This window comes from Natrix helvetica (genome assembly GCF_964273705.1).
Source record: "Natrix helvetica genome assembly, chromosome: 14".
NCBI classification, from domain to species: Eukaryota; Metazoa; Chordata; class Lepidosauria; order Squamata; family Natricidae; genus Natrix; species Natrix helvetica.
The window spans coordinates 9,695,268-9,708,464 of record NC_138564.1 but is presented as its reverse complement, the minus strand read 5'-3'; the positions used below and the strand labels follow the sequence as shown (position 1 = coordinate 9,708,464).

Below are 13,197 nucleotides of genomic sequence, written 5' to 3'. Positions count from 1 at the left end.
TCCTTCCTTCCTTCCTTCCTTCCTTCCTTCCTTCCCTTTCCTCTGCTTCTCCTCCTTCTGTTTCCTTTCCCCTTCCTTCCTTCCTTTCCATTTTCTCCCTTACCTTCCTCCCCTCCTCTGCTTCTCATCCTCTCTCTCTCTCTTCCACATCTTTCCTTTCCTCCTTCCTTCTCTCACCTTCCTTCCTTTCCCTTCCTTTTCTTTCCTTCCCATTCCATTCTTACCTTTCTTCCTTTCCTTTCCCCTCCTTTCCTTCTTCTGTTTCCTTTCCCCTTCCTTCCTTCCTCCCTCCCCCCTTCCTTTTTCTCCCTTCCCTCCTTGAAATTTCTCTTTTCATTCTATTATTGATTCCCCCTTTATACTTTCTTTCTTTTTCTTGCTATCTAGCTATTATCCTTTATTATCCTATCCTATGCTTCCATCCATCCCATCCATCCTCTCTCCCCCCTCTCCTACGCTATCATCTGTCTATGTGTCTATCTATGCATCTACTTTCTTTCTTTCTTTCTTTCTTTCTTTCTTTCTTTCTTTCTTTCTTTCTTTCTTTCTTTCTTTCTTTCTTTCTTTCTAGATATTATCCTATCTTATCCCATCCCATCCATCTCCTCTCTCCCCCTCTCCTATTCTATCATCTATCTATATGTCTATCTATGCATCTTTCTTTTTTTCTTTTCTTTCTTTCTTTCTTTCTTTCTTTCTTTCTTTCTTTCTTTCTTTCTTTCTTTCTTTCTTTCTTTCTTTCTTTCTTGCTATTATCCTGTCTTATCCCATCCCATCCATCTCCCCTCTCCCCCCCTCTCCTATTCTATCATCTATTTATATGTCTATCTATGCATCTATTATCCTATTTCCTTCCTTCCTTCCTTCCTTCCTTCCTTCCTTCCTTCCTTCCTTCCTTCCTTCCTTCCTCAGGCTCTTCTTCCTTCCCGATTTTCATTTTCTTTCTTTCCTCCTGTTTTGTTTTTGCTTTCTCTCTGCTTTGGTATGTTTCTTTACCTCTCTCTTTTCCAACGTCCTCCTCCTCCTCCTTCTCTTCCTCTCCTTAATTGTGCCATTCTTAACAGTCAAGCAAATTCATGTCATGACTATATAACATTTATGGATTTATTTATTTCACTTTGCCAGCGAAGAGCCGATCTGTTACACTTTAAAGCACCCCGTCGCTGTATCCCTCATCTAGATCTCACATCATGCTTTTATTTTTAAAATGGGATGGCCCTACACAAAACATGCAGCGGTGTTAAACCCTGAATGACACCCTGCAAAGTAAGAACCACACCAAGTAACACCACCAAACCAAGCAATATATATGCTGTGATTTAATTCAGAAGGTAAACAGAATATTTCTCCTACCTAGCAGGGTTGTGGGATTTGCAGAGGAGGAGGAGGAGGAGGAGGAGGAGGAGGAGGAGGAGGAGGAGGAGGAGGAGGAGGAGGAGGACTGTGAGGTCCTTGGTGCTCTCTGAATTTGCCTGTCTTCTTGCAGATGTTTCATTACCCAACTAGGTAACATCATCAGTGGTGGAAGGGAGTGGGGTTTGCAGAGTGAAAGAAAATGGAAGGAGGAGGGGAAGGATGATGATGAAAAGGACTCTGGAGTCCTTGGTGCTCTCTGAGCTTGATTGTTTTCCTGCAGACGTTTCATTACCAAACTAGGTAACATCATCAGGGCTAAAAAGGAGTGGAGTTTGCAGAGAGGAGGGGGAGGAGGACTGTGGGGTCCTTAGTTCTCTCTGACGGTGATTTTTTTGCAGATGTTTCATTACCCAACTAGGTAACATCATCAGTGCGAGAAGGGAGTGGAGTTTGCAAGGAGGAGGAGGGGGGAGGAGGAGGAGGAGAACTGTGGGGTCTTTGATGCTCTCTGAGCTTGGTGGTTTTCTTGCAACATTTCATCACCAAACTAGATAACATCATCAGTGCTAGAAGATAGCAGAATTCACGTTCTGTTTATATGTTTTTCAAGGAATCATCAACCCAGACAGTCAAACAGCCTAATCAAGGAGCTACCAAGAACACACACCCACTGACACTGATAGAGCAAGCCACTAGTATAAACAGGGAGCAACACTTACTGCCTCCTCCTCCCCCTCCTCTTCCTCTTCCATGCAAACTCCACTCCCTTCTAGCACTGATGATGCTACCTAGTTGGATAATGAAACGTTTGCAAGAAAACCACCAAGCTCAGAGAGCACTAAGGACCCCACTCTCCTCCTCCTCCTCCTCCTCCTCCTCCTCCTCCTCCTCCCCCCCCTCTCTGCAAAGAGATGAGAAAACACATTCTTGGGAGGGTATCTCCTAGTCCTTGCACACTTTACAAACTCAGGCTTATGGAAAAGCACAGCCTAGCATTTCATGCAAGGTGTGAAGCCACCCTACATTTTAAAATCTTTGACATGGGAGTGTTAACTTTTAATTGCTGTGGAATTATAAGTTCCCCAATAGGCAATTCACCCACAGGATGAACTGAGTGCTTGACAAATTGTTGGTTTAAAAAAAAAAAAACTGTTCACAGATTGGGGGGGAAAAAAACTTTTTGCAGAATATGTACAAGCAAAGAGAGACAGCAAACTGACAGACAACAAGAGTGAGGCATCTTAGTTAAATGCTCAAATATATTGAAATGCTAAACAGCTTTATATTTAGAGATTGGACCTGAAGTAGCCAATTGACTGTTTGTTTTGTTTGTTTTGTTTGTTTTTATTGGATTTATATGCCGCCCTTCTCCCAAAGGACTCAGGGCGGCGTACAACATTAAAAAACACACATCCCAAAAGTTAAGAAGAAAAAAAACAAGAAAGTCCAGTTGCCTCTTGGGGGGGGAAAAAAGCACCTTTGGGACAACCAAGATCTGGATGACGGAGAATCTCTACAGACTTTTAGCCAATTGAGTGGGTTAAAAAAAAAAAAAGACTAACTACTTCTGCTTTAGCTTCTTTTTGACAAGAATAAATAAAGCAAATATTCCAAACTAAAGGAAGGCTCCAGGAAATCACCCCACCCTCTTTGGAACATTATAAATATATAAAAATGATTAGTCAAGAAGCTTGTCTGTCTAAATAAATTTCACAAATCAACACGTGAGCCCTGCTGTTTTTTTCTGGTCAGTTTCCCAAAGTCTACAGAACGCCCCTCTCTGCTCCATCAGCTTCCCATAAAACAAGTGAACATTATGGTATGCTGGCTGGGGAATTATGGGCGTTGCAAGTCCCACACACATCTTAAAGTTGCCAAGTTTTGGGGGGAAAACACTCTACTAAGCCTATGCGTAGACCTCTAGGTGTTGTGAAATTCAACCTTAGCAAGCACAACCAACGGTGCAAAATGTGGATCATGGGTTGGACTACAGATTTCATAACTCCGTAAGTGGAGATAAGAAGGAACTAGTTTCCAACACCCGTGGCAAGAGATCCATTCCCTATCGCAGTTCCCAGAGATGAATTGCCAATCACCAAGTGGCCAGTAGGTGGCAGCCAAGAGCAAACTTAATCTCTGTGACAAACCTGGTGGCCCCCAAGAGTTTTGCAGGATTTTTTTCATCGGTAAGGACTGAAAAGATAAAAATGTCAGAATAAACAGAGTTAGAACTGACCTTGGAGGTCCTATAATCCAAGCAGGAGACTCTATATCTATACCATTTTAGATAAACGGTTGTCCAAAATCTTCTTAAAAGCTTCCCACCCACAACTTCTGGAGGCAAAATGTTCCACTGGTTAATTGTTCTGTCAGGAAATTACTCCTTAATTCTAGCTTGGTTCTCTCCTTGATTAGTTTCCACCCATTGCTTCTTGTTCTGGTGCCGTGGAGAATAGCTTGACTCTCTCTTCTTTGTGGCAGCCCCTGAGATATTGGAACGCGGCTATCACGTCACCCCTAGTCCTTCTCTTCTGAACATTTACATAATAAACAGATTTGGAAGGGACCTTGGAGGTCATCTAGTCCAACCCCCTGCTGGAGCAGGAGACCCTACACCATTTCAGACAGGCGACTATCTAGTCTCTTCTTAAAAGCCTCCAAGGATGGAGCACCCACAACTTCCAGAGGCAAACCGTTCTAACACCAAGCATTCCGCCCTCCCGGGTTTTGCACACAGATGGAATAGAATATAAAATGCATGGAATAGAATAGAATAGAATGGAATAAAATATAGAAAATGAATAAAATGGAATAGAATAGAATATAGAATATGAATAGAATAGAATAGAATATAGAAAATGAATAGAATGAAATATAGAAGTGGAATGGAATGAATAGAATAGAATATAGAAAATGAATAGAATATAGAAAATGAACAAATAGTGTAGAATAGAATATAGAAAATGAATAGAATAGAATATAGAAAATGAATAGAATGGAATATAGAAGTGGAATGGAATGAATAGAATAGAATAGAATATAGAAAATGAATAGAATGGAATATAGAAGTGGAATGGAATGAATAGAATAGAATAGAATATAGAAAATGAATAGAATGGAATATAGAAGTGGAATGGAATGAATAGAATAGAATAGAATATAGAAAATGAATAGAATGGAATATAGAAGTGGAATGGAATGAATAGAATAGAATAGAATATAGAAAATGAATAGAATGAAATATAGAAGTGGAATGGAATGAATAGAATAGAATATAGAAAATGAATAGAATATAGAAAATGAACAAATAGTGTAGAATAGAATATAGAAAATGAATAGAATATAGAAAATGAATAGAATGGAATATAGAAGTGGAATGGAATGAATAGAATAGAATAGAATATAGAAAATGAATAGAATAGAATATAGAAAATGAATAGAATGGAATATAGAAGTGGAATGGAATGAATAGAATAGAATAGGATATAGAAAATGAATAGAAGAGAATATAGAAAATGAATAGAATGGAATAGTAGAATAGAAAATGAATACAATATAGAAAATGAACAAATAGTGCAGAATAGAATATAGAAAATGAATAGAATAGAAAATGAATAGAAAAGAAAATGAATAGAATAGAATAGATAATAGAAAACGGAACAGAAGAGAAGAAAAAATAGAATAGAATAGAATTCTTTATTGGCCAAGGGACACAGGAGGATGCTCTCAATGTACATAAAGAAAAATAAAATGGGGGGGTTGACCCCCCCCCGCATGTCGGGCGAAACTTCACACTTTCTCCGCCGTGGCGAACTCTGTCACGTGACGCGCAGGGAACGGGCACGCGCCAAACTCCAGGATATTTCCGGGGGGGGGGGGCAGGCGGGTTGTACGGAAGGGTCTCCCATTGCTGGGGCGGAACGTTCGTGTGGCGCCCGCGGTTTCCCAGCCGGCCGCTTTTGCGAACGGGATCCGCGGCCGGAAGTGGCCGGTCCGTCGGCGCGCCTCCTCCGGGCCGCCATGGTGGAGGAGGAGGAAGCGTCGTCGTCGTCTTCTTGGTCGGCGCTGGATTCGTTTCGCCGGCGCTGGCAAGCCGAGCTGGCCCGGGAAGGTCCGAGGCGGCAGCAGCGGCGGCAGAAGAGCGGCGGGAGCCGGAAGAGGCCTCGGGAAGCGGAAGGCGAAGAGCCGCAGCCGGTGCGAAGCTGGGGCGGCTACGGGGCTCTCCTCGGGGGGCTGCTGGAGGAAGAGCCGCCGCTCCAGCGCCTCCTCCGCATCTCGCCTGAGGGGGACCCCGCCCCCGCTGCGGAGACCCCCGGAGGAGGAGGAAGAGGAGGCGGAGGAAAGGAGGACCTGCTGGGGCAGCTCATCCAAGACCTGGTATGGGGACTCAAGGCTCCTTTTGGGGGCTTCAGCGGGTTCTTCCCCCCCCCCCCATTAGATTGAAGGGCCTGGAGCCCCCAACCCCCCTTCAAGGGAACCTCTTTCCCCCACTTGGCCCCCTGCAGGGCGGGCTGGATGACAGAGCCCATGATCCCCCGCCGCTCGTCCCGCTTTTTGGATGACTCTTCGATTGGTTTGGTTTGGTTTGGTTTATTTGGATTTATATGCCGCCCTTCTCCAAAGGGACTCAGGGCAGCGTACAACATTAAAAAACACACATCTCAAAAATTAAAAAAGATTAAATCCATTTCCAAAAAAACAAACCAAATTTAAAAAAAAACAATACATTTAAAATAAGTTAAAATTAAAATTAACAGGCCAGGCCGATTTCTGATTCTGCTGCGCCCAAGGAGGGGTCGGGGGTCGACGCCTTTTTCTTCCCCCCCCCCGTTTTTCCTATTGTGTGATTTTGTGTTTTGTTTGTGTGTCTGTCCGTCCACCCATCCATCCTCTAGGCAGGAGGATCAAACCTATCTCATCTCTCTCTCATCTCTCTTTCATCTACCTACCTACCTATATCTATCTACCTCTCATCTCTCTATCTAATATATTTACCTGTCTATATCGTTATGTATGTATGTATCTATCTATCTATCTATCTATCTATCTATCTATCTATCTATCTATCTATCTATCATCTACCATCTCTATCATCTCTTTTTCTATCTATCTGCCTACGTATATCTATCTACCTCTCATCTCTCTATCTAATCTATTTATCGATATCATTATCTATGTATGTATGTATGCGTGTATCTATCTATCATCTATCTATCTATCTATCTATCTATCTATCTATCTATCTATCTATCTATCTATCTATCTATCTATCTACCTACCTACCTACCTACCTACCTACCTACCTATATCTATCTACCTCTCATTCTCTATCTAATCTATTTATCTATATCATTATGTATGTATGTATATGTATGTATGTATGTATCTTATCCATCCATCTATCCATCATCTCTCCCCATCCCTCTCTATCTATCTATCTATCTATCTATCTATCTATCTATCTATCTATCTATCTATCTATCTCTAGTATGTATGTATATCTCTAGTATGTATGTGTATGTGTACATATATGTAAATTATATTATATATTATATTAATTGTATGATACTATACTAATGAAAATGATTTTTTAAAAAACTATTATTCAATAACACTAAATATCAGGACCCCACAACAAAGCAACATGTAGAAACCCACAATGTAAAATCAATAGCCTGGTAGATACACATAAGTGCTGAAGGAAGAGGAAAAAGTAAAGAAGAAGAAAGAAGGAAAACAGCCACCCACTCCCACATTTGGCGGGGGGGGACACAAACCAAACCTGATCTGTTAAGGCAGGCAGATTTCACTTGGGGTAAGGGATGCTCTGAAAAGCAGGAGGCTTTGACATACTGTACCATATTTATTGCCTTTCATTGCTGCATGTGGTCACCTAGATTTTTAGAGAGGGGGTTAAGTTGTTCACAACACCATCACCCCAAAATTAATCAACCCCCCCCCCAATATCCCTTCACAAGATTAATTGGACTGATGGAGTAGGGACTGGCCCAAAGTCACTGAATCAATGGGGGATGGTGCATTCCTTGGAGTTGGAAAATGACAGTGGTGTGAAATCTATTCCTCATTGGCATCGTGTGTCCTTTATTTTTATTTTTTGCATAAAAGTTTTTTTAATTTTTCCCTTTCTAATATATTCACAAATAAACATAGATACTATTAAAATTTACCTATTAACTATTAACATTTATCACTATCTTCTTACAAATATAAAAAACACAGTTGGTGTCACTTTCTTGCCACCTCGTACTTCCATCTTATTTTGCAACAACCTTGCTCCTTCCGTTTTCTCAACCTCCCTTCTCCACCTTCTTTCCTCCTCTCCCTCTTTTCTTCTTCCCCTCTCTTTCCCCCACTCCTCTCTCCTCCTCCTTCTTCCCCTCTCTCCTACCCTTACTTCCCCTCCCTTATTTCCTCTCCTTTACCCTTTCTCCCTTTCCCTCCTCATCCTCCCTCCTTTCCGTTGTTGCCCTTGCTTATTTCCTTTCTCTGATGGGTTCTCGGCGTGTCCTTTTCTGCCTGTATTCCCAGTTACTCTTGGTCTCTCAATAGCCTGCAAGTGAATAGGTTGTGTGGTGTTGGAATTGGAGTGGGGTGGGGGAAAGCCAATTGTAGCTGAGGATGATATGAGCATGGATAATAGGCGACAAGATGAAGTGAATGGCATTGGCATATGATTCAAAGATGCCTTTATCTTAGTTACACAGTTCCTTGTGGATTAGAAGCATGACTTTTGTGTGATTTGAACCCAGATCTCCCCGGTCCTAATTCAACTACAAAAGTTGGAAGGGACCTTATAGGTCATCTAGTCCAACCCCCTGCTCAAGTAGGAGACCCTACACCATTTCTGACAAATGGCAGTCCAATCTCTTCTTGAAAGCTTCCACAACTTCCGAAGGCAACTTCTGTTCCATGGGTTGATTGTTCCCACTGTCAGAAAATTCCTCCTTATTTCTAGGTTGAATCTCTCTTTGGTCAGCGTCCATCCATTATTCCTTGTCTGGCCTTCAGTTGCTTTGGGAAACAGCTTCAATTTGAAATATGTATATAGTGCTCATACTTAATGCTTTCACAGTCAAGAATTGTCTGTTATCTTCCCCCCCCCCCCAAAGTATGTACCTTAGCTATATCTCTGATAGATATTTTTTTTAACACAATGTGTGCAGTGTTTAAAAGGAGCACATTTCTCTCCATTCTGGTTAACTGCACTTTTCTTTCTTTCGCTCCTTCTAAAAAGCCATAGATTAAATTTCTGATGGCAGCGAATTAATCCATTTACCGAACTAGAGTTGCATTAGTGCTCTGATGTGTAAATGTGTGTCTCCAAGGAGCAGAAGCCAATGTTTATCTTTTGGATTTTGTCCATCACATTCAAAAAAAAAAAAAGGGAGGGGGATATGGAGCTGTTTTAACCAGATAGACCCCCCTCCCTCCCTCCTTTGCATTCTTTTCTTGTATTTTGTGCTAATTGATATTCGGATCTAACAGTAGGCATGCAATAAAGGTAATGACACCACTCAGAAATCCTCTGAATCCAAATAACCTATTTCATTTATGGGCTTATTTGTAGCAGCACCCGTGTCTTGGGATGGAGTTTAGTTTTCTCCTTTACTGCTTGAATTCTTTTTCCCAACCTTAAGATTTAGGGACAACAAAAGACAAAGAGTTCCCTACTCCAATAAGCTATGATGCGGCTTGTTTGCATTTGGCTGAATGCGTTGGATAAATATCGATTGTCATATGGAAAACATGGATTGGATTTTACATCTCACAATCCACTCAGGAAATGGGGCAAAACTCGCTTAACCGTCTTGCTTAACAATGGAAATTTGAAGCTCAGTTGTGGTCGTAAGTCGAGGACTACCTGTACTTTGGTTTCCGTCTTACTCCTGTCTTAAAAATCGGGAAGAAAAAATGCTTGATTAGAAACCATTGACATTCTTTGTGGGCCAAATCATTGTTAAAGATGAATGGAATAGAATAGAATAGAGAAAATGAATAGAACAGAACAGAATAGAATAGAATAGAATTCTTTATTGGCCAAGTGTGATTGGACACATAAGGAATTTGTCTTTGGTGCATAAGCTCTTGGCGTACATAAAAAAATACATTCGTCAAGAATCATAAGGTGCAACACTTAATGATAGTCATAGGGTACAAATAAGCAATCAAATCATACTAGGAAACAATCAGTATAAATCATAAGGATAGAAGCAACAAAGAGACAGTCCTGCAGTCATAAGTGGGAGGAGATGGGTGATAGGAACGATGAGAAGACTAATAGTAATAGTAATGCAGACTTACTAAATAGTTTGACAGTGTTGAGGGAATTAGTTGTTTAGCAGAGTGATGGTGTTCGGGGGGAAAAACTGTCCTTGTGTCTAGTTGTTGTGGTGTGCAATGCTCTATAGCGTCGTTTTGAGGGTAGGAGTTGAAACAATTTATGTCTAGGATGCGAGGAGTCTGTAGATATTTCCACAGCCCTCTTTTTGACTTGTGCAGTGTCCAGGTCCTCAATGGAAGGCAGGTTGGTAGCCATTGTTTTTTCTGCAGATCTAATTATCCTCTGAAATCTGTCTGTCTTGTTGGGTTGCAGAGCCAAACCAGAGAGTTATGGAGGTGCAGATGACAGGCAGAAGCTCTGATACCAGAAGCTGTAAAAGTTTCCACGGGGTCTTCAGAGATTTGAGGTTAAATCTTCCCCCTCCAAGGTGAATCCCTTTTCGAAAATTCCTCCAGCCCTGGGGATCCCAAATGCACTTTATTGACCCTCCCTCCTTTAATAAATATTTCAGCAACTTGTGGATGTCGGAAAAATGGATTGAGATATATTCATGCAGCACATTAAAAAAAACCAGATTGTTTTGTTAGATTTTGCCCAGTTTTAATCTGTTAAAATTTCCTGATTTCCTGGAGGCTTTTTTTTTGGGGGGGGGGGACACCCATTTGACGTTCCTCAGTGTCTGCTACTTATGAATAGCTGAGCAGAAAAGTTATATTTATTTTGTCATTCACCTTTGCAGATCAGGCTTTTGGCAAAACCCGCTACAGGTAGTCCTCAACTTACGACCACAAATGAGCCCAAAATTTTGGCTGCTAAGCAAGACCGTTGTTAAGCGTGTTTTGCCCCATTTTATGACCTATCTTGCCGCTGTTGTTAAATGAATCCCTGCGGTGGTTAAGTTAGTAACATGGTTGTAAAGTGAATCCGGCTTCCCCTTTGACTTCGCTGGTCAGATGGTCGCAAAAGGGGATCACGGGACACCGTGACCGTCATAAATAGGAGCCAGTTATCAAGCGCCCGGATTTTGATCACGTGAGCCTTGGGATGTTGCAAAGTGTGAAAAATGGTCATAAGTCCCTTTTTTTCAATGCTGTTGTAACGTTGAATGGTCATTGAACAAATGGTTGTAAGTCAAGGACTAAAAGGTGAAGGTTCCCCTCACACATACGTGCTAGGCGTTCCTGACTCTAGGGGTCGCTGCTCTTCTCCGTTTCAAAGCCGAAGAGCCAGCACTGTCCGAAGACGATTGGAGTTGCGTTCCTCTCCGTTGCTCCCTTCTCCAAAATCTTCAATCAAAAAGGGGAGCAAGAGAAATTACACATATAACAGAATAACAGAAGAGTTGGAAGGGACCTTGGAGGTCTTCTAGTCCAACCCCTTGCTCAAGCAGGAGACCCTGTATCATTCCAGACAAAGAGCTATCCAATCTCTTGAAAACCCCCAGTATTGGGGCACCCACAACTTCTTTAAAAAAGTTTTTATTTTATTTTAATCTAAACAATCCATCTTCCATTAAACTGCGTCGTCTGGGTACAAATATTTTGTGCAAACAATTAAAATGTACGATCATATTCATTATTTAATCTATTCCTAGCTTAATACCAATATCTTCAATGTCTAATACTATAACAATCCTCTTCATGATTTATTTAATTCTTATTATTTATATTAACTCTTTAGGTACATTTTCTATATTTTACACAACAGGGGCACCCATAACTTCTGAAGACAAGCCCTTCCACTGGTTGAGTGTTCTCACTGTCGGGAAATTTCTCCTCATTTCTAGGTTTGCTTCTCTCCTTGATTAGTTTCCCTCCATGGCTTCCATCCACCCCTTCATTCAGATGCTTTGGAGAATAGATTGATCCTCTCTTCTTTGTGGCAGCCCATCTCCCCCAAATGTTGGAACAATGATATCATGTCACACACACACACACACACACACACACACACACACACACACACACACAGATAACCCCAATTTAACCATCACTTAGTTCCCATTTGCACATTTGCAAGCAATGAAATAAAACCTCCCTTTTTCCTTGGCTTCTTTTCAGAACGAAATCAACGAAGTTCCCTTCTTTGACGTCCAGTTGCCTTACGAATTGGCGTTGAAAATATTTCAGTCCCTTGGCAGACTGGAGCTGGGCAGGTGCGCTCAGGTGAGTCTTACTCTGCTCCCGGTGGCAAATTCAGCAAGACGTAATAGTAATAGAAAAGGGAAAAACAACGCAACTGAGCGATGATACTTTGGAAGCCTTCGAGAGAGAGAGAGAAAGGGACAAACGAAACAAATTGTTTGTTTGGCCTTCAAATTAGCATTGGAGCTGTAACTTCATTTGACATGTTTTAGCCCTGGAGAATTTCCACCCCTTCTCCTGTCTTTCCTAAGATAAACAGAAAATGAAGGGGGGGGGGATTCTCTCATACATATGCAGGAATTTTGCATTTTTATGTGACCGGTTCAGCCTTTGCAGTTTATATTATGGGATGAAATAATTACCAAAAGGTCATTTGTCCCCCACAATCCCATCGCACCCTCCGTGCCAGCTTCTAAATGAACGTATTCCTGATAAAAGGATGTTCAACTTTAAGCACATCCAGTGAAGGGAAATCGGAACTTCTGTCAAACTCATTTCATCGCTAAGATTTTCCTAGCGTTCGGCCAGAAATGCTTTTCCTGTCGCTGTTATTCTGGTTTCTGGGATGATGAGGGATTCCTCCCCACCCCTCACCCCAGTTTTTTCTTAAACTATAGGAATCCCCGCGGATTTAATTCCGTTGGTCATTTCTGGATATAGGGCCGTGATGGCAAGTCTATGGCACGCATGCCCAAAGTGGCACGCGAAGAAGCCATGTCGCCCGGCATACGCGCCCTTCCCTGTTTGTCTTCTGGGTTTCTGGCACGCACGATCAGCTGTCTTTCGAGCGCACGGCAGTGCCAAAAACTGGGATGCGCATGCGTGCTTCTGGAGCGCGATCCCCTCGTGTGCGCGGCAGTGCCCCGAGTCTCTTTTGAGAGAGGGGCGGTCTAAAAATCCAATAAAGTTAAGTTAAAGTTAAAGTGCCGAAAACGCCTGTGCAGATGACAGACTCAATAATTCCTCTGTAGGACAGAATCAGCAGCTCTTTGAGCTTCCTGTTGGGACAGAAGTGTAATAATCCTAAATGTGTAGCAACCTTAAATGGGTAACACTCCACAGTCTTTTTCTGACTGTAACAATCCTAAAATGGTTTTTTTTCCCCAAGAAAAATAATAATAAACTATTTTTTTTATAAAAGTTTTTTTTTAATCTTCAAAACAAACAACACATAAAATCTTCTTTACATACTGTAGAAAGCGTATCAGTTGGTTACAAAAAGGCTTTCGTGCATCTCTTCCCCAGACAACAAACATAATTCATATTAACTCAAAATATTTTAACTCAGATATTTATACATGTTACCGTCATCATACCTCCATTTTCATTTGACTGTAATTGTTTAAACGTCCTTCATCATAAAATATACCAAGATTTAATACATAACCACATACT

At 41.5% G+C, this 13,197-nt stretch overlaps 2 protein-coding genes and 1 long non-coding RNA gene across 3 annotated transcripts in view; all 3 read left to right on the top strand.

Annotated features, from left to right (window-relative positions):
- Positions 1–13,197, top strand: part of RNFT2 (ring finger protein, transmembrane 2) — a 241,700-nt gene that overhangs the window by 40,379 nt on the left and 188,124 nt on the right.
- Positions 1–13,197, top strand: part of LOC309399284 — a 667,582-nt gene that overhangs the window by 601,174 nt on the left and 53,211 nt on the right. The gene's annotated exons all lie outside the window — the stretch shown is intronic.
- FBXW8 (F-box and WD repeat domain containing 8) overlaps positions 5,333–13,197 on the top strand; it is a 57,338-nt gene continuing 49,473 nt past the window's right edge. The window contains exons 1-2 of the mRNA XM_081966906.1: positions 5,333–5,733; positions 11,719–11,823. Coding sequence (XP_081823032.1) covers positions 5,377–5,733; positions 11,719–11,823 — 462 coding nt within the window. The 5' untranslated portion in view covers positions 5,333–5,376. The remainder of the gene's footprint in view (positions 5,734–11,718; positions 11,824–13,197) is intronic.